Source organism: Athene noctua, chromosome 16, assembly GCF_965140245.1.
Source record: "Athene noctua chromosome 16, bAthNoc1.hap1.1, whole genome shotgun sequence".
Taxonomy (NCBI): domain Eukaryota; kingdom Metazoa; phylum Chordata; class Aves; order Strigiformes; family Strigidae; genus Athene; species Athene noctua.
Genome location: NC_134052.1, coordinates 15840027 through 15860309, shown reverse-complemented (window position 1 = coordinate 15860309; position 20283 = coordinate 15840027). Strand labels below are relative to the sequence as shown.

Here is a 20283-nt window from a genome sequence, read left to right as displayed (position 1 = left end):
GGGGAGAAACCCAACCTCCCCTTGGGTGAAGCAGCCACCCCGGCGGGCCAGGAAGCGAGCTGTGGTGTGTGCTGCACCGTGTCTGCTCAGAGCTGCCTGCTCCGGGGGCTGAAGAGGAGCGGGAGAGCTCAGATCGAGATGTTTGAAACGTTCGGGAACGCCTAGTTAGGAATAACCGCCGGGTAAAAGAAAATTCTCCAGGTTGGCTGGCGAGGAGGAGGAGAGCATGATCGGATCCCCGCGCTTCGCACTCACCAGCTTTTGAGTTTGCAAAGTAAGTGGTGTCCGCTTTCTCGCCCGGCGAACCTGGGTGTCTGCAGCTAAACCAGGGGTTGAAAAAGACACTTTAAAAAAAAAAAAATCCTAATCTATATAGAAATGGCAGCGTTGTGGGAGATGCTGTTGCAGCTAGCTAGACTGGCCAGGCAGGATTCCTGTGCTGCAGCGGGGAAGCATCAGCTGGGTTAAACTTTCAGTCGGCTGCGAGGAGGGCTCAGGCTTTGTGGGCTTAAAAAGGACTAAAAGGTGCTGGAGCTTGGCTACGCTGCTGGCGTCCCGTGGCTCGAGTCTAGAGGTTGAGGGGGAACCGGTTATTTCTGTGGTGGATGAGTTGCTGAGTTCGGAGGTGTGGGGGTATTGGTTTTTTGAACAGAAAAATTTCCAGTTGTCTGTAGGGAGGGGGACTGCAGTCTTGGGACTAGATTTGGGGAACTGCTGAGTCCTGCCTTCAGGTGAGGAGGCTTGGGAGAGGGTGGGCACTGCAGTGCTGTCCTCTCTAAACCCGAAGTGATGTAAAACTACTGAATCTGTGGCAAGAAAACCATTCTGGTAGGTAGGTAGGTGATTCTCGAGAAAACATGTATCTCCTTACTACCCCCATCCTGTATTTTGGATCTGGCTTCCCATAACTGCAGCCCCGGGGCCTCGCCAGAGCCCAGGTCCTGCTGCAGCTCAGCTCTGCAGAAAATCTCTCCAGCAGGTTCTCGATTTCTGCTTAGAAATGTACTTCTCTGCCCAAGTGAGTGCATTTCCAGCAATTGCAGAAGGGTGAGAAGAAAGAAACATGCTGAAATGATGTCAGCCTCGCCCAAAGCCACACGGTGGGAGCAGGCAGGTCGCTTACCTTAAGGTTTTTATATTATATTTTCTCAAAAACCACTCCAGCATCTGACCAAGGAGCAGGACTGTAATTGGAAGCGTGCATCCAAGTTTTGTGACATTTGGGTCTGGCTTTCAAAATATTGGTCTTTTCTAGAAATATTGGTCCTTTCTAAATGAATTGCCTCCAAAGGAGTTTGACCATGAAATCTCTCCCTCCCGCTCCAGAAATGCGTCTCAGGTGGGCAAGATCTCATGCCTGCTTTGTATTTGAAATAATCTTCAAATTTATCAGTTCCATCCTGTGCTCTAGGGCAGATTCAGTGTTGTTGACTAACTGTTACGGGGCTTTCGTTTTTCACAACTGAAAAGAAAAAAAGATCTACTTCTGCTTCTTGGGACTTTTTTTCAGTACAACTCCCCTGGGTACCTGAGCTGTGTTTGCTGCAGCCGTGTTCGCAATCGCTGACGGAAATCAGCTTGTAATGTTTGTCCTGGTTTCTTGCAAATACGCTTTTAGTAGTTTCATAGACTTTCTTCTCGTCTGAGCTGAGCACTCTGTATGCTGGGTGGATGAATCAGAGGCCAGGCAAGATGAAGAGCAGCAGAACTTAATTTAATAGTAAATTTAATCTTGTTTTCTTGAAGCCCAGATGAGAAACTTGCGTCTCTTGTAGGAGTCACAAAAAATCTCCCACGATTGGGAGTAACAAACTTTGGGTGCCCGTGCTCAGGTATCACAAAAGGGAGTTAGTTATTCCCTCCTCGGCGGGCTGTGGGTGTGCGTCACATGCAACGGCTGCGGCTGCTCCCATCTTCAAAGCCATCTTGGCTGGCGGAGCCAGCGCCTTGCAAAATGCCGTCTGCAGAGTCTCCTGCCTCAGAGCATTGCCCCGGGACTGGGAGATCAATACCTTTATTGGCAGGGAATCCGGGTGTACCTTTCAGAAGATCTGTTTGAGACTTTGCCTTGCAAACCTGCTCAGCCCTACCTGAACGGCTTCGGTCAGGCCCTGGGTTTTCCTCTCAAATTTGTAATTCTGTGAGAACCAACGTCTTGTCCCAAGAAGTGGCTTTGCTGAAAGAGCGTTCACTCAGCACTTTTAGAGGTCAAAAAAGGAGCAACCACCGACCTCCTGCACAACAGAAAGTAGGTCAGAAGAATTTCTCTCTATTAATTTTGATTTAGGAAGCCTCTCCCTTCACTCTTCAATCTTAAAACTCCAGGGATGGAAAAATCCACCTGCTGTGGGATAAGCTGCCCCGTGTGTGCCTGCCTCAGCGCGCTAAAAGCTCGCCCTTCGATTCCGACAAGACGCCAGCTCCCGGCCATCGTACCTCGTTAGAATTGGGTCTGATAAACCTCAGTGCCTGCTCAGTTCTGGCCTGAAGGCAGTCGCTCCTGCAGCCTGCCGTCCTGTCGCTCTAATGAGCTGAACAAGTTCAGCCAGGACTGTCTAAAGCGCCTGCCCGCATTGCAGGTAATCTGTATAATTAATGTATGCCCAGACAGAAAAGCAGTGTTGTCTAATTAAAACATCGTTGGAGAGGGAACAACCTTCCCTTCCCAGCTCTGATCTAAGCCAGTCTGTCCAGCCCAGTTAGTCCCCAAAAACCTCTCTGTCTCAGTTTCCACATTGAAATAATCGCTCTTCAGGGGTTAAGTCTTCAGTCAGGGAAATTTCCAAAGACGTGGGAAGTTCTCAGATAAAAGGGTGCTACAAGGGGGCAGAGACCTGCTGGTTACTGGGACAAAGATGTGCCAAAGATGCTGCCGGGTGACACGGGGTGCGGGGCAGAGGGGAGCGAGGTGGGTCCCTTGCTGGGCACAGGGCTCCCCGCTCCCCATGGGGCTGCGGCTGCTGTAGCCCCGAGGTTCACGTGAGGCAGGGTGGCTTCTCACCGCAGCCCCTCTGAGCTTTGTAACTGGATTTAAGAGATGTAAGAGGGTGAGTACAAGGCGCTCAGCGGGCCCCACAGCATCTCAGAAACCATCCTGCTGGGCGGCGCCAGCCCAGTCCCTCCTGGGGACTCTGCCACCCACCCAGTCTGGACCAGTAACCGTGGCTTCTTTGAGCCCTGCTTTACTCCAGCGCTGGGATCTGCCTCGGTCGCCCTTCAGAGCAGGCGTTTTCTGGGTGCTGGCGTGCACATCTCTGGGAGCAGAGCAGCCTTTTGGGGGGGAGCGGGGTGGGGCGTGCGCAGAACTGGGCTTGCGGGGAGCAGCAGCCGCCGTCTCGCCGTCGGCGCAGGTGAAGTGTCAGCTTTGGGCTTTGCTGACGGCTGAGCGGGGACGATGCAATGGGGTGGCACCAAGAGCCCCCCTGGGGGAGGTGCTGGATCCCGACGGGCTGGGGAGCGTCTGCTCTTCGTGCCGGGCTCCCTTCACGCCCTGCACTGCTTGCTCTGGCCTTGCCGCTGCCGGGGTTCGCAGGGGAAGACCTTTGTCCTTCAGTAAGGCGCAGGGAAGAGGGCTGGCTTTGGGCAAGGCACAGCTTTTTCTTTAGGCAGAAGCAAGCGGTTGAAAAGTTGAGCATATTCTGCTCTTGTGTCACAGCAGAGGGGCTGCAGAACGGGGGTCGTGGTGGCAGAGGAGGCGACGGGTCCGTGTGTGCCCACGAGCCGGCCCAGCTGGCGCTTGGTTACGATCCCGCAGCTCCCGGCCCACGCGCGGACCGTGCTGGGATGCTGCGGGGAGCGCCTCGGGTTCCTGGGAGAGCAGAAACATCGTGGGGGGGTTGGCTGGGCTGGGCTCAGCCCCCCGGGAGCTCACCGTGCACAGGGCTGCACACGGGGACAGTGGGGACGCCGGCGGCACCGTCGCTCCCACCCGGGATTTTCTACCCGGTGACTCCGCGGGTCTCGTGGCACGGGTGGATGGGGCCTGGAGGGGGAGAGGAGGACGAGGGTGTCCCGGGGTGTGAGGAGGGTGAGGGGGCTGTGAGGCTGAAGCTCACCCCATATCCGGGAAGCTGAGTCATCTCTTCACCCATCCTGCCCGGGCCACCCCACAGCCCGCACTGGGGAGCGGTGTCACCCCCGTCCCGGGGCAGCGTCCCAGTGGCCCCAGGAAACACACTGACCCTTTGGGGATCTCTCCAGAGGGTTTTCAGGGCCCCTGAGCGTCTCCTTTTCAACATCTTGGCGGCGACTTTGGAACTTGAATCCTGTTGGGTTTGTTCTTTTTCAAAAGCAAATGAAATCTGAATTTTTTCCTGGGGGTGGCAGAGCACCCGCTGCTGGGCAGAGCGATGGAGGTGGCGTGGTAGCCCCCGCGGGGGCAGCAACTGGCCAGAAAATGCCCCCCCCAGTTCACATCCCCCTCCAGAGCCCCCGGAGAGACCCCCCACCCCGGGGTGGGGGCTGCACTGCGGGACCCCCAGCGAACCCCGGGTGCCGTGGATCACCGTGCCAGGCCGTGGTGAGCCCAGCAGCACCCAGTTGCACCCTGACTGGTGTTTTCTCTCCCCAGAGCTCGGCCCCCCAGCGGTGTTGCCAGCGGTTCCCCCATGGCTGGAGCCGGCGGCGAGGGGCTGGCGCGGACCCCGCTGCTGCCCGCCGGCGCTGCCCTGGCCCTGCTCGGTGTCCTGATCTACCTGGGCGCTCTGTGTGCTGCCTGCAGACGGTACGTGCTGCCCGCGGCCCCCCCCGGGCTGGCGCTGGGGCTGGGGACCCCTTGGTGGCCCAATGGTGGCTTCAGGTGGAGACTCCCCCCCACCACGTGCCTGTCCTGAGCTGGGACCTCTGGGATCTGCTGCTCTTGTCACCCCCAACCCCCAGCTGCAGCCCCAGTGCAACTCCGCCTGGGCCTGATCCTGCGCCCCTGTGCCTCGCAGCCCCCCCGTCGCACCCCCAGCGCCCAGAGGCCTCGCTGGGGGAAGCCTGGAGAGGGCTGAGCCACGCAGGGGATGGGCAGGATGGGTGATGCTGAGGGTGGTGCCAGCGGTGCCTGGCACGGCTCGGTGGGGTGCAGGATGCCACTGAGACCCCCCCCGTCCAGCCCCCAGCCAGCACAGACCCTGCTGCAGGGCTGGCGCAGGGGCAGGGTTGGGGGTTTGGGGGCCGCTCCAGCGATGCCCATCGCGGCCAGGTCGGGGTCCTGGGGCACCCGCTCCTCGCCTCGGGCTCAGCCCCGCTTCTCCCCACAGCAAGGGCAGGAAGAAGAAGGTCCCTCCGGACGGGGTGAAGCTGGTCGATGAGGTATGTGTGTGCTGGGGGGGGGGGGCAGGATCAGCCCTGGGGGAGCTCTGGGGCCCCCCCAGCTCCCAGCCATGAGCCTGAGGGTCCGTGTTCCCCCCTCCCCGTTCAGTCCCTGCTCAGGCAGACGCAGCTGCGGTCGCTCAGCAAGTCGGACACAAAGCTGTACGAGCTGTACCGGGTGAAGGCCAGGGATGACAGTGAGTGGCTGTTGAGCTGGGGGGGGGGGGGACACCAGTGGCCCTTGGAAGGTGCCCACGGTCCCCGCACCCCCCGGCGAGCTCATCGTGGTGCTCACACACGTGCCACGGTGCTGGTGCGGGGGTTAGTGCTTGCTGCACCCCCGGTGTCCCCCCCATCTCCTCTCCTCTCCCCACAGCCCAGCGGCCGGTCAGTCTGGATTTCCCCTGCCCCGCTGCCCCCCCCGCCGCTGCCGACTCCCTGCACAGCTCCGGCGTCAGCGTCCTCCTGCACCGTGAGCTGCCCCAGATCCCCGACCCCGAGCCCCCGGCTGCCCCCCCGGCCCCCGACCAGACCTACTCCAACCTGCTCTTCACCCCGCTGCGGAGGCCGGTGCCGGACACCGTCTACGAGTGCCTGGGGGTGGGGGGGGAGGATAGCCCGGTGCCCCCCACACCCGCCAGCACCCAGGTGTCCCCCCCACGCGCCACGCACGGGGCGGCCGATTACGCCTGTGTCCGGAAGGTGAAGAAGCCGATGCCCGTGGAGGTGCAGGATGGGGCTGTGACGGGGCCCCCCGCAGCCCCGCGGTGCTGGGAGGGGGCGGGCGATGCCCCCCGGGTGAAGGTACGGCTCTGGGGGGGTGGTGGGGATGGGGTACACGGCGGGGAGGGAGCAGGTCGTGTCCTGCCTCCTTGTGACACCTGTGCTTGAAGCAGGGTGTAAATCAGGCTGCTGCATTTTCAGTGGAGATTTTAGGGGGGGGGGCAGGATGAAGCCAAGACCCCGGGGGCGGGCGATGCCCATGGTGCTGCTCTCTGTGCCCTGCAAAAGGCTCCCTGGGTTGTGCAAAAAGCGGAATTCCCAAAGGTTAATCTGCTGCCAGGATCCTCCCAGGGGCTGTGGGGAGCTGAGGCGGGGGGGACACAACCACGGGGATACCCAGTGTTGGGCAGGGATTGCCCCCGAACCCCACCTTCCTTTTGCAGCTGGAAGAGATGTACTCAACGGTGTGCAAAGCCACCAAGAAAAAAAACCAAGTCCCTGCATCGTCCCCCAGGGCTGCAAAGGAGGTGGGTGCCAGGCGGCCGCCCCCCCGCCGGGAGGAGGGTGCTCTGGCTGGGTGCTGGCCCCCAGCAGCCCAAGGCCCCCCGGACCCCTGCTACGAGTCCATCAACGACAGAGCCTGGACTGCTCAGGGCCGCAGCCCCGACCCGGACTACGAGGCCGTAGACGTTAACTGGAAGAAGGCGGTGAAACGGGACAGGCCGGGGAAGGCGGGTGCCCCCGAGAACCTCTACGAAAGCGTCGGTGACGTCTGGGCGGGGGGGTCCCGGCGAACCTCTGCCAAGACGGTGGCCAACGGCCTGGAGGTGTACATCACCAACCTCTAGCAGCCCCCGGGAGCTGGGTGCCAGCGGGGCGGGGGTTCCCTGCAAGCGCTTTCTGTATATATGGTGTTACTTTTCTGTAAGTGTCCCTGTCCCCCGTGCCCCCGAGAGGGGCAGTTTGTGGGTGCTGGGTGCCACGGGGGAGCCCAGTGGGACTGGACTGGCGCTGCCACCAAGATGGGAGAACCAGGTTGGGACTGGTCGTGTTTTGGGGCACCCCCGTGGCTCTGGGGTGCAGGATCAGGCCCGTCACCAGCAGGACTGTGCCATGAGCGAGGGTCTCCATCCTCCTGCCTCTGCCTGGGGGAGCAGGAATTCCCGAGCAGCTTCGCTCCCATCACTGAATGTCGCCGAGGCTGGTTCGGGGGCCAGCGTGGCAGCTCTGGCTGTGACCAGGCGCCAGCCGTGTGCCTTGGTACAAATCAGCGTGGGCCACGGGCTCTGCTCCGGGACGGTTGCCGGTCCCTCCTCATCACCCCCTCCCACCTTTCAGATGTTCCCAACGGTGCCTCCGCGAGCAGCCGACTCCCAAACACCATTAAAAGGCCGAGAAGGGTTTATCCTGCTCAGGAAAACACACTTTAGGACCAGATCTAAAGCCCTGATTCTGGCGGCTGCTGCTGCAGCAACGCGGCGATGCCGGTGCTGGGAGAGCAGCCTTGGGCACAGCGTAACGGTGGGTGGGTGCCCCCCTCCTGCACGGAGGGTTTTGCACCTCTGAGATGGGGATGTGCAGCCCCCGAGGCGGGGTGGGCTGTCCCGGAGCAGGGACTGGCCGTGGCCGTCCCTAAAGCCAAGGCTCGGGGGCTCTGTGGGGGTCAGGGCCGGAGCTGGGGAGCATTTGCAGGGCTCTGGCTGCCCGATTGCCGCCGTGTCCTTCCTCCCGCGGGTGCTGTGGTCTCGACGGGCGCTAAAAACACGTGGGAGAGCTGGGTGCGCACCTCGGACCCCACAGGGAGTTTGGCATCCCTGCCCCAAGGGACACCCGCTGTCCCCAGGGCGATGCTCTGGTGGTGGCCCCAGTCCCACTGTCACCCCCCCCTCGGGTGTAGCCCAGTCACTTCACAGCCGGCCAACCTGGTGGCCCGGTGCTTGCAGAGCCGGCCGGGGCCGGTGGCAGCAGGGCAGGCAGGCAGGAAGCCGCGTGCCTGCCTTCGTCAGCTTTGCCCCTACATCACAGCAGGCGAAGGAGAGATTAAAAACGAAAACAAAGCGCTCAGCAAAACCCGCTGCAGAAGACGTTAGAGCTGGGAGGCAGCTCCGGTGCTCGTGCCGCTTCGGCAGCCCCGCGCTCGATGCCAAACCACAGCCCGAGATAGAGGAGCCGGCCCGGCAGCTGCTCCCATCCCCCTGCCAGATAAGAACCCCGATAGAAAACGGCGCGGGGCGGCTGGCGCGATGCGGCCGCGCTCCTCCTGCTGCCTCTCGCCCCGCACCGGCGCGTGGGCTCCCCCCGCGCTGCCCCCACCCGTGAGCCTCCCCCGGCCGCCCTCGTCCCGCGGCTCCCCGGGGCCGGGGTCCCCTCCTGCGCCACCCGAATCTCCTGGGAGCCGCGTTCGGGCTCAACCGGCCACTCGCGGGAGCAGCCGCGTCCCGGCGGGACCCGAGGGACTTCTCTCCCGGGGCAGGACGGGCCGGTGCGGTGGGGGACGGGGGTACCAGGGGGCTGCTTCCCCGGGAAGGGCAGGCTCGGCCCGGCGCCGGGAAAGCTGCTGCTCCTGCTTGAGCTGGGGGAGGCCAAAGCGTCTCCCAGCCGTGCCCTGCCCGCGGCAGAACCCGCGTGTGCTGTCGTTCCCGTGGTGCCAGCGGGGCCGGGGGAGCCGGCCTGGGGCTTAAAGGAACTGCCCAGGCCTCGAGGCGATGGCAAGTGCGGCCGGAGCCTGGGCTGGAGGCTCCAGACCTGGGTGGCGGATGGAGGCTCCACCCGGAGACGTCGCGTGGAGCCTCGTGGTCTGGCTGCGGAGTCGGGGGTCAGGGCAGGGGCCGTCCCCAGGGACAGGTGGGTGCTGGGTCCCCGCGGGCCGCAGGTGCCCCCCTCCCTGTCCTCCCCCACCAGCCGGGAGCCCACTGGGGGCCGGGGTCCCCGTCACGCAGCGAGGGGACGGTGCTACGAGGGGACGGTGCTACGAGGGGACGGTGCTACAAGGGGACGGTGCTGTGAGGGGACGGTGCTACAAGGGGATGGTGCTGCAAGGGGTCGGTGCTACGAGGGGACGGTGCTACAAGGGGATGGTGCTGCAAGGGGTCGGTGCTACGAGGGGACGGTGCTACAAGGGGATGGTGCTGCGAGGGGTCGGTTCTACAAGGGGACAGTGCTGCAAGGGGTCGGTGCTACAAGGGGACGGTGCTGCGAGGGGACGGTGCTAGAAGGGGATGGTGCTACAAGGAGTCGGTGCTGCAAGGGGTCGGTGCTACGAGGGGTCGGTGCTGCACGGTGCCGTTCCCACAAGGGGGAGTGAGTAGGAGCCCAGCGCAGCCTGCACGGTGCTGTGTGGTGATACACGGTGCCCCAGGACGCGCCGCACGCTGCTGCACACCACACGGATCCGCACCCCCGTGTCTCCGCACCCCCTACGGCCCCCACGGCTCCGCACCCAAACCTGCCCCGCACCCCCCAGCTCCCCGCGCCGCCGCCGCCCGCCACGGCCCCGGAGCACCCCGACGGGCAGGGCCGCGGCTCCCCCTGCGACACCCCCCGGGCGAGGGGCATCACCGCCCGCCCCGGGGGGGGCATCGGGGTACCCCGGGGACACCCCCCAGGGATGCCAGCGCCCAGATCCACCCTGCAGAGACCCCCCCGGCCCGGGCAGGGGTCGGGCTGGCGGCATCGGGGCCCTTGTGCAAGGGGCAGGCGACGCTCCCGGGAGTTGCACAACGCCGGAGCCGCCAGCTCAGCGCTTAGGCCGGCGTTAACGATTAAACCAGAGCAGGGGGCAGCCGGGGAAGCCCCCCCCCGGGTCCCGCTGAGGCAGAGCCCGGGTGGGCTGTCATAATTCGGGGGGAGCAGAGGCGTCGTGCCGGCCTCCCTCATTAAGTCCCCCGGGGCTAACGAGGGCCGCGGGGTCGGAGCCCAGCGCGGCCGGGACAGAGCTGCGGGGTGGGGATGAAGGCTGCTTTGGCCACACTCCTCCTCCTGTGCTCCCCACCACGGCACCCCCCAGCCCCTGGGGATGCTCCTGGCCCCCGGACCCCGCTGGCCCTGGCACAGCCGGGGCAGGTTTGGGGCCCCGCGGGTGTCTCGGTTCCCGGGGGGACGCTGCCCTTCGCCCGGCCGCTCCCCCCTTCCACCGGGACCCCGGGGTGGCCGTGCCGGGGTGACACCCCATCTCTTGGCCAGGCACGTGGGGTTTTTCCCAGTTTGCAGTTTTGTGGTTTTTTTTCATGCCTACACAGGCGCCCGGGCACGGCGCAGGGTGAAGGTGACACCTCCAGCCACCCCCGAGGGAAGGGGCCAAGCGGCGGCCGAGCGCCCCGGGAGCCCTGACCCTCCACCACGCCGGGGCCATTACACCCCCCCAGGGCAGGGGATCCCCAGGATTCCAGTCCCAGCACCCCCACGGCCCTGAGAGACGGGGATCACCCACACGGGCCAGCCCACGGCTGCTGGGGGGCGGGGGGGGGACAGGCGGGGGTCACCGGCCGGGACAGACACACGGACTCTGTCCCGGCCTTCAGGCTGCGGGTTGGAAAATCAAACAGCAGCAGGGCCGGGGTGGCCCCACGCTGCGCAGGTTTTTGGGACAGATGAGGAATAGAGGGTGGGTGGGTGCCAGCCGGGGCACCCCGAGCACCCCCTGCAGCCCACAAACCCCCTGCACCCCGGGCACCCCTCACACCCCCCCCTCAGCTGCTCTGGGTGACTTCTGGCTGCGTTTCCCTGTGGCGGGCAGGACTGACCCAACCCGTGTGGTTTTGGGGTTCCCGCTGGAAAATCCACCCCAAAAATCCAGACACTCTCCCCACCCCCCCCCCCAGCAGAAAGACGCTGTAATTTTGGGGGGAGCCCTAGAGTGGATGGGGGAGCCCCGTAACTTCCAGTGGGACTAAAACTTGGGGACACACACACACACACACACACACACACGACCCCTCTATGTTTTGGGGAGTATAACTTTGCGGAGAGTCCTGCAATTTTTGGAAAACTTATCAGGAGCCGTATGATTGGGGGGGCCACAACTCTCGGGGTAACCCCACAAGCCGTGACGCTGTTAAGTCCCAGCGGCGTCACTTGGACGGAGCCGCGGGAGTTCCGCGGGGCCCCGCAAGCGGGCGGAACCCCCGCGCTGTGCGCGAGGACCTTTAATTCCGCCCTATAATGATAAAATCAGCACTTTTCGGGGACACCCTGCAACTTTCGGGGAGCCCCTTGACTTTGGCGGGGCAGGGGAAGGGGGGGGGGGGAAGAGAGACTTTACGGGGCCCGCCCGTCGCTGCGGGAGCCTCAAACCTAACAGCGGGGGCGGGGGGGGACACCGAGGCGGCGGGTGGCGGGGCGGGGGATGGGGGGGGTTTGGGGGTCCCCCCGGCAGCGCGCGGGGCGGCGGGAGGGCGGGGCGCGCGAAGATGGCCGCTGCCGGCGGGGGCGTGTCGCGGCGGGGGCGTGTCGCGGCCGGGTGGGCGGGGCGGGGCGTGTCTCGGCGCGTAAAGTGGCAGCGCGTGGGAACCAATGGGAAGAGGAGAAAACGGCGGCCGCGGTCCGAGCCGGCGGCGCTGACCAATGGCGGTAGGCGTGGGGGGCGTGGCCTGGCCGGCGCCGACACCGGGCCGCGCGCGGCGGAGCGCGCTCCCCCGCCGGGCCCGGCCGCGGCCGCCGCCGCCGCCGCCGCTTCCCGCATGGAGCCCCCGCGCCCGCCCGCGGTGCTGTTGGCCGCCGCCCGCCGCCGCCGCCGCGATCCGCCGCCTCCTCCGCCTCCCGAGCCCGGCGGCGGCGGCGCCGCCCCAAAGGTACCGGCGGCGGCGGCGGCCCGGGGAGGGGTGTGAGGAGGCGGAGGGGGGGGGAAGCCGGGGGCGGGGGGGGGGGGCGGTGACAGCTGACAGCGGCCCGCCCGAAACTTTCCCCGCCGCTAAAATGGCGCCGCTCGGGGACAAACTTCGGGGGGGGGGGGGGGGGGGAGTGGTGGCGGCGGGGCGCGGGGGGGGGGGGGTACCCGCCCCGGTGGGCTCTGCCGGGGGGGCGGGAGGAGGCGGGGGGCGGGATGCCGCGTGGATCCCAACCCCGCGGGATCCAGCTTGGGATCTGCCCGGAGAGGGACCCACCCCCCGCCCTGCCGGCGGGGCAGATCCCGGCCGGATCCCCGGGACAAACCCGGTTGGGTTCGCGGGGGGGCGGATCCTGCTGGATCCCCGGGGCGGGGGGGGGGCGGGATCGCTGCTGGATCCCCAGACCCACTCACCGGGCTCGCCCGGGGGTCTGTCCGCAGCGGGGCGGGGGGGAATCTGCTCCGCGCTGGCGCTGGGGTGGCCCCAGCCCCGGGGAAGGCGCTCGGGCTCTGCCCGCAGCCGGATCCCCTCGGCCGAGCCGCCGGCGCTGCTGTCCCGGGGCGGGGCGGGCGGATTCCTGCCGGATCCCGGCTCTGCCCCCGAGGGTCCGCTCGGAAAAGGGGATCTGTCCCGGAGCAGCCCCCCGCCCCCCGGTTCTACAGGGCTTAGGGGATCCCTGCGGGATCACTGGGGGGGGGGGGAGGATCTGCGCTGCCGAGCCCCGGAGGGATCCGCTGGATCCCAGCCCCTTGGGATTTTCCAGGAATCTGTCCCGGTGGGATCCACTTGTCGGCCGGTGGAAGCAGCCCCGAGGGGCAGATCCCGGCGGGAGGGAGCCCCGGGTGATCTGCCCAGGGATCTGCCGGGGGACTGCACTTGGCCAGCGAGTGACCGGGCTCAGCTCCGTGGGAATTGCCGCTCCCCACTTTTTTGGGGGCTCCCCGCCGGGCCCCAGCCCTGGGAAGATCCTTGGGATCCACCCGGAGCTGGATCCCCTCAGTCAGTGGGTGCTGCTGTCTCTGGTGGGCCTGGCGGGGCCCCTGCTCTGTGGGGATCCCCGCTGGGTCCCGGGTGATCTGCTCGGGGAGAGGATCCCCTTGGTGCTGTCACGGGGCAGGTGGGTGTCCCCAAAAAGTTCTTCCGAGATCCCTGCTGGATCCAGCCGTGGGGATCCAGCCCTGGGCAGGGATCCACTGGCTGCCAGCACGAAGCCCGGCGGGTGACAGCGCTGGCAGCAGCCTCGCAGGAGGATGCTTCTGGCTCTCACCAGGGAAATCCCAACTGGATCCCAGCTGCTACGTGGTGGGATCCACCCCAGAGGCACCCACCGAGGGTCCTGACACAGCCCTGCTTGGGGGCACCGCGCCGGCCCCCCTGGGCCACCTCCCCTCCCCACCAAGATCATGGCTGAGGGGACCGGAGGGGGGAGATCCCAGCGGGATCCGCTGCCCTGAGGATCCCCCCGCTGACGACCCCCATTTCTCCCACAGGCTCCTCTCCCCTGCAGCACCCGCGGGCTACCAGCAGGAGCCGAAGGCTGGCTACCACGCCTCGGGGAACCGTTGCCACGCCGGGAGCCGGCCAGCCGGGAAGCCATGCTAAGGGTGCTGGATGCCGGGCTGGAGCGATGCCTCACACTGCATTCAGCCTACATCCCCGTGCCCCGGCACAGGTAGGACCACGATGGCCACAGGATGGGCAACAAGCGATGGGCAACCACCCTGCCAAAACGGCTTTTCCGCGTCAAGATGGGATATTGGTTTTGGGTTTTTGTTTTTGTTTTTTTTTTTTCCCCAACGGCTGCAAAGAGGAGGACTTCGGCCGCTGGTCTGCACTGACGGGGGCTCTGGCAGGGACTGGCTGTCCCGTGTACAGGCAGCTCTGTCCGGCCGTGGCCCTGGTGGCTAATGAGGTGCCAGATAACGAGCCCACGAGTGGCTGTGGTGCTCAGCGCCGGCACTCGCCGGCGCTGAGCACCACAGCCACTCGTGGGCTTGGAGAGCATCACCACTCTCCAGCGCTGTATTTATCCATCCCTGCAGCACGAGAAGTTTGCAAAATGGCTTTTTAAAAGGTTTTAATCTTTTTTGATATAGTTTGGGGGGGATTTTTCTTTTTTTTTTTTTTTTTTTCTCCAATTCAGCCCCAGCTGAGCAAACCCCCCGTGTTTCTCAGCACCGACAGCAGGATGCAGGCGCTGGTACCCTCCTGCACGACACTTGCCCATGGATGTGTAGGATTACACACACACACACACACACACACACACCCGCTGCCTGTAGTGTTTTCTCTGGCTGCCTGTACTGCTGCCTGCACCTCTGTGCCCACTGGGGTTTCCAATCTGGGTCAGCACAAGCACCTGCATGGGACCGGGGCACCCATGGGTGCCTTTTCCACGTGGTGATGTCCCCGGTGTGGTGTGGCACCTTGGGGTGGGTGCTGACCCCACCACTGTGGGTTGGGGGGGGGGGGGGTCTCAGCACCTCGGTGGGTGATGAAGGGTCCCGGAGAAGGGTGTTGGGGGGCTCATCCATCCTCACTGCAGCCCCCCCGCTTTGTTCTCACTGGCAGGAAGCTCTCGGGCAAGGCGGGCATCGACGAGGTGATGGCGGCCACGGTGCTCACCAGCCTCTCCACCAGCTCGCTGGTCCTCAGTCACCCACCGGCCACCCCCGCCCCAGGTAAGAGCGTGCCCTTGCCCCCCGCCCCCCCCCCCCCCCCCCCGCCCGCTTTCCATCCCTGGACATGTTTCCCATGGTAGGACCTGACATTCCTCCTCCTCCTCCTCCTCGTTGCCAGAGCCCGGTGGTGAGGTCTGGAAGGAGGCGCCCACCATGTCCTCCAGCTGCAGCAGCAGCAGCAACACCAGCGGGGACTGGAGCTGGGACCCCCCCAGCGACCGCTCCACCCCCTCCACCCCGTCGCCCCCACTCTCCAGCCACGTTCCCAGCACCTTCCTGCCCGCCCCGCTGCTGGACGAGGGCCCCGACGAGCCCGACGGCACCCACTTCGTCTTCGGAGAGCCCATCCCGCGGAAGAGGAAGGTGGGATGGGGGTGAGGTTGAGGTGGGGGTGATGAGGATGGAGATGAGGATGGTGGTGGGGAGGGGGATGACATCCGGGATGATGGTGGGATTGGGGATGGGGATGAGGATGATGGTGGGATTGGGGATGGGGATGAGGATGAGGATGACAAAGAGGATGATGTTGGGGATGGAAATGGCATCAGGGCTGACAGTGGGGTGGGGGATGAGGGTGGGGATGGGGATGAGGGTGTTGAGGATGGGGATGACTTTGGGGATGACAAGGAGGATGTTGGGGATGGGGATGACGTTGGGGGTAGCGGTGGGCTTGGAGTTGTGGCTGGGGATGGTGACAGTGACAGGAATGGGGCTGACAGTGGTGATGACGTTGGGGTGGAGCTGGAGGTACCGGCCTGACGCCTCTTGCCCGCAGAACTCCACCAAGGTGATGTTCAAGTGCTTGTGGAAGAGCTGCGGCAAAGTCCTCAGCAGCTCCTCAGGGATGCAGAAGCACATCCGAACCGTGCACCTTGGGTAAGCGCCGGGGGGGCCCCCGGGACACCCCCAGACCTCCCCCTGCCCCTCCCCAGTGCCCCCCTGCGGGGTCCTGCCTGGGAGGGGGTTGAACCGCCCCAGCCTGAGCCCGCCGTCCCGCAGCCGGAAAGCCGACCTCGAGCAGAGCGACGGCGAGGAGGATTTCTACTACACGGAGCTGGACGTGGACGTGGAGTCGCTGACGGACGGGCTCTCCAGCCTGACGCCGGTCTCGCCCACCTCCTCCGTGCCGCCCGCCTTCCCCGGCCCCGAGGCGCAGCCCCCGCTGCCGTCGGCGCTGCCGAACCCCGACCTGGCCTTGGCCTCCCCCCCGGCCCCCCCCGGCCTCTGCCACGTCCACACCGACCACGCGTACCAGGTGAGGGGGGGTGGGATGGGGATTGGGGGGGGGGTGCTGCCGCTGCGCTTCCCCCTCCCCACCCAACATCACCGTCGCCCTCCCCCCCCCACCTGCCAGCCGCTCGGTGCTGAGCTCTGACGCGCGGGGGGGTCGTGTCCTCTCTTGGCAGGGCTGCCCGGCCCCCCCGCGGCCACCGCTGCCCCCTGCCGCGCCCACCCCGCCGCCCCCCAAGCCGCCCGCCGTCCCCAGGTGAGCCGTCGCCAGCCGCGCCCCGTCCCCTCGTGTCCGTGGGGGGGTCCTTGGGGGGTGTTAATGGAATTAAATCTGGTTGGTCACGAGTGGTGTCCCCCAGGGCTCGGTGTTGGGGGCCACTCCTGTTTAACATCTTTACTGATGCTCTGGAGGAGGGGAGCGAGAGCCCCCACGGTCAGTTTGCAGGTGACACCCAGCCGGGTGGGGGTGTTGGTCTCTCGAGGGCAGGGAGGCTGCAGAGAGACCCGGCCAGGCTGGAGCCATGGGCTGAGCCCAACTGGGGGAGTTTCACTGAGGGCAAATGCCGGGGGCTGCCCTTGGGCCACAACAACCCCCAGCAGGGCTACAGGCCTGGGGAGGAGTGGCTGGAGAGCTGCCAGTCAGAGAGGGACTGGGGGGGGTGAGAATGAGCCAGAGTGTGCCCAGGTGGCCAAGGAGGGCAACGGCATCCTGGCTTGTGTCAGCACTGGCGTGGCCAGCAGGGACAGGGAAGGGATCTGAGCCCTGGGCTCGGCACTGGGGAGGCCACCCCTCGGTGAGTGGGTTCAGTGTTGGGCCCCTCACCCCAAAAAGGCCATTGAATGACTCGAGCGTGGCCAGAGAAGGGCAACGGAGCTGGGGCAGGGTCTGGGGCACAGGTCTGCTGGGGAGCGGCTGGGGGAACTGGGGGGGTTCAGTCTGGAGAAGAGGAGGCTGAGGGGAGACCTCCTGGCCCTCTGCAACTCCCTGCCAGGAGGGGGCAGAGAGGGGGGATGAGTCTCTGGAGCCAAGGCCCCAGCGCCAGGCCCCGAGGGAATGGCCTCAAGCTGCCCAGGGCAGGGTCAGGCTGGCTCTCAGGAAGGATTTCTGTGCAGAAGGGGCTGTTGGGCGTTGGAATGGGCTGCCCAGGGCAGGGGGGAGTCCCCGGGATCCCTGGAGGGGTTGAAGAGTCGGGCTGAGCCAGCGCTGAGGGATCTGGGGGAGTTGGGAAGGGTCAGGGGGAGGGTCATGGTTGGGCTGGAGGAGCTGCAGGGGCTTTTCCAACCCAGATGATTCCAGGATTGTGTGTTTTAACCCCCCCAATGCTGTGACGTGTCCCCTGTGCCCGCAGGAGGCCGCGGGGGGAGGCCAAGAAGTGCCGCAAGGTGTACGGCATGGAGAACCGGGAGATGTGGTGCACGGCCTGCCGCTGGAAGAAGGCCTGCCAGCGCTTCCTCGACTGACGCCGCCGCACTCCCTCCCTTCTTGCACATTTTGCACTCGAGGTGCCTTCGCGCCCCCCCTCCTCCTCCTCTTCCTCCTCCTCCACCACCTCCGCTGCCCCGGGGCCCCCCCGGACTCAGGGAACGGCCCCCCCCCGCCCCCTTCCAAGAGCTTTATGCACACAGACAACCCCCCCCCCCCCCTAAAAAAACACGAATCTCCCACCCGCCACGGAGCTTGTCCCCCCCTTGTTTTACCTTGGAAAATAAGCTAAATCTGCCCCCCCGCCCCCCCACAGCTCCCCTCTTGTTGGCACTGTGGGGGGGGGCTGATGGGGGGGGCAGCTGCTCCCAGCCCCCTCCCCATGCCAGGTTGGGGACCCCCCCCCGGGGCCAGGGGCTGCCCAGGACTCAAATAAGCTGTGCCTGCGGCCGGCAGGGGCTGGGAAAAAGGGGGGGGGTATCTGTTCCTGCCCCCCCCACCTGCTCCTGGGGGGACCCCCAGTGCCCAGGGCAGAGGTGGGCGCCTTCTCCCGCCCCCCCCCTCACACCCCCGGGGGGGTTTTTACTCTTTGTATTGTTGTTTCTCTCTATTTTTCCTATCGGGGGAGCAGCCGCTCCCGCCGGGGCGATGCTCCGGGAAGTGCCTGCAGGAACGCGCCCATTTGCACTAAACCAAACTGCACAAAGAGGTTTCTTTTGTTGTTTTCTTTTTTTTTTTCCCTTTTTTTTTTTTTTTTCCCCCCACCCCCCCCCACTCCCCGTTTTTTACCCCCTCCCCCCCCTTTCCCTGCCCTCCTTCCTGTGTTTTTATTTTTTAAAGAAAATATATAAAAATTCGTATTTTTAAATACTCCCTCCCAGAGCACGACAGCACGCCGCTGCGAGCCGCGGCAGCGTGATGCCTCCAGCCCTGGAGGGGTTTGAAGGGGCTTTATTCCCTTCAAACCCCTTTTTTGCCCCCCAAAATCCCTTTTTTTTCCCCCCCCCAAATCTCCTTTTTCCCCCCCCCAACCCCTTTTTTTCCCCCCTCGTCCCCTCACACACCTGCCTGGGCAGAGGCTCTGGCCTGGGTTGGGCCAGGCCATGCTGCCCCCCCCCCCCCGCAGCCCCCCCCATGCCAGTATGGGTGGGATGGGGGGGACAGGGGGGGTGTGTGTGGCCCTGCCACCCTGCCTGGCCTTGCACCCAGGGCTGGTCCCCCCACCCTGTGCAGGGGGGGGGGTCCCTTCACATTGGGGACCCCCCCATACCCTACAGGGGGGTCAGACCTGGATGGGGGCCATGCCAGGCTGGGCCCCCCCCCTTGTCCCCGACGCGGTGCCGACGGGGATTTTGATGTGTCAGATCCAGAAGAAAAAAAAAAAAAAAACACAAACAAAAAATAAATATTTGGATTCTTTTTTTTTTTTTTTTTTAAATTATTATTGTTCTTTACTTTTAAGATGGGCTCTGAGCTGCCGGGGGGGGGGAAGGGGGGGGGGGGCGCAGCCCCAGACACCACCCCACCCTCATCCCCTGCATCCCGGGCATCCTCCCCGGAGCTGTGCAAAAGGGATTTAAAAAATTTCCAATAAATCCCTAAAAATAAAGAAATTGCCACCAACACTTACACACCAGGGGCCGGGGCTGGGGGGGGGCGCTGAGGCACAGGTACCTGTTGGGGATGGGTGTGGGAAAGGGGGAGGTGAAGGCAGCATCACCCCTGGTCTGGGGGTGAGGTGGGGGGATTTTGGGGGGCTCTGTCGCAGCCCCCCAGGAGCACGGAGGAAGGGTTGGGGGGGGGGTGTGGGGGGGTGTGCAGGGCCCTGCAGCATCACAGGGCTGCAGCTGGGTGGTGCCCGTGGCCCCCGCACAGCACCGGAACGTTCACCATGAGAAAAAAAAAAAAAAAAAAGAAATTAAAAAAAAAAAAAAGACAAAATTTTAGCAGCAATTTCCCAATTTATTGAAACTGATTGAATTTTGCAAGTATGTCTAAGCTAAATCCCATCACAAAGTAATTATAATCAAGAGGCACGCCTCCGGCATGCCCAGGCAGACGAGAAACCGGGAGATCAACTAGAAAATAAGGTCATATTTACCTGAACTACGTTTACAGAAAATCAGTACAACACAGCCATGTTCTCCCACTGACTTCTGGTTACTAAAATCTCCTCATCCTCCCCAAAAATATTAAACACATCTTCAATACAAACACAGGTTTATAATAATTAATATAAAGTCAGTATAATATAGAATATTCCCAGCAAAAAAAAAAAAAATCAACAATCTTCAAACGCTGTCTTTTTTTTTTTTTTGTTTGTTTGTTTGTTTAGCTTTATTTTTGTAGACAGGTTTAAAGCACGTTGAAAAATAAATATATATGAAAGCATACACACAGCACTCTTACTATGCGGAACTAAAAAACAAAAAAAAAAAAGGCAGAAATTCAAAACACAATATAGAATCTAAAAAATAAAAAGAACCATTAAGTATGGCTTTCTTAGGAGTTGCACATGTCACAGAATGAGCTAAAATAAGATTATCTTTCATAATATTGCAAAAAATTCCAGTTTTTGCATTATTTTCATGGAGTTTTTTTCCTAGAGGGTGATGTGCAAAATGGGAAGCATCGAGGCAGGGGGTGCCCGGGGTGGGGGGGCTCAGCCCCAGCGGGAATCAGGGCCAGGAACTGAGCTCCCCCCCCTCAAAAAAAAAAAAAAAAAGTCATCGACCCCAAAACACACCCCAAAGCCACGGGGCTGTCGCTTTGGAGAAGCGGAGTGTTTAAAGGCATGAGTTGCCAGAAGAGACACGAGGGGATCTAATGCTAGAGAGGGTTTCCTTTCATACGAAAAAATATTCCTTTTGTAGTCCAAAACATTGGGGTTTGATTTAAAAAAAAAAAAAAACCAAAAAACCAATCACTTTGCAAACCTTCATTAGACTCATCGCCCCCCTCTCACCTCCCCACAAAGTCACTCCGTAGCTGTGAGGCTTTAGGGTGACCTTAAAATACACCCGACAGAGTAATTAATGATTTTTAAATAACATTTTTGGAAATAACAAACTGTCAGAAGGCCACGCAAGAACCTCCTTTGTCT

At 63.3% G+C, this 20283-nt stretch overlaps 2 protein-coding genes across 3 annotated transcripts; both read left to right on the top strand.

Annotated features, from left to right (window-relative positions):
• The first annotated feature begins 15 nt into the window (after window positions 1-15).
• On the top strand, window positions 16-6869 carry LIME1 (Lck interacting transmembrane adaptor 1). Its single transcript, XM_074920553.1, has 6 exons — window positions 16-274; window positions 4571-4723; window positions 5247-5298; window positions 5408-5495; window positions 5675-6102; window positions 6465-6869. The coding sequence occupies exons 2-6, from the start codon at window positions 4608-4610 to the stop codon at window positions 6867-6869; spliced, it is 1089 nt and encodes a 362-aa protein (XP_074776654.1). The 5' UTR covers window positions 16-274; window positions 4571-4607.
• Window positions 6870-11697: 4828 nt separating this feature from the next.
• SLC2A4RG (SLC2A4 regulator) lies at window positions 11698-18586 on the top strand. 2 transcript variants are annotated; one of them, XM_074920141.1, is made up of 8 exons: window positions 11698-11810; window positions 13337-13518; window positions 14418-14527; window positions 14646-14890; window positions 15303-15403; window positions 15527-15782; window positions 15934-16013; window positions 17107-18586. In XM_074920141.1, exons 1-8 carry the CDS (start codon window positions 11700-11702, stop codon window positions 17216-17218), a joined length of 1197 nt encoding a protein of 398 aa, XP_074776242.1. In that variant the 5' UTR covers window positions 11698-11699; the 3' UTR covers window positions 17219-18586. The 2 variants fall into 2 exon arrangements, with proteins under 2 accessions (XP_074776242.1, XP_074776243.1); XM_074920142.1 differs by lacking the exon at window positions 11698-11810 and adding an exon at window positions 12530-12963.
• The last annotated feature ends 1697 nt before the right edge of the window (window positions 18587-20283 follow it).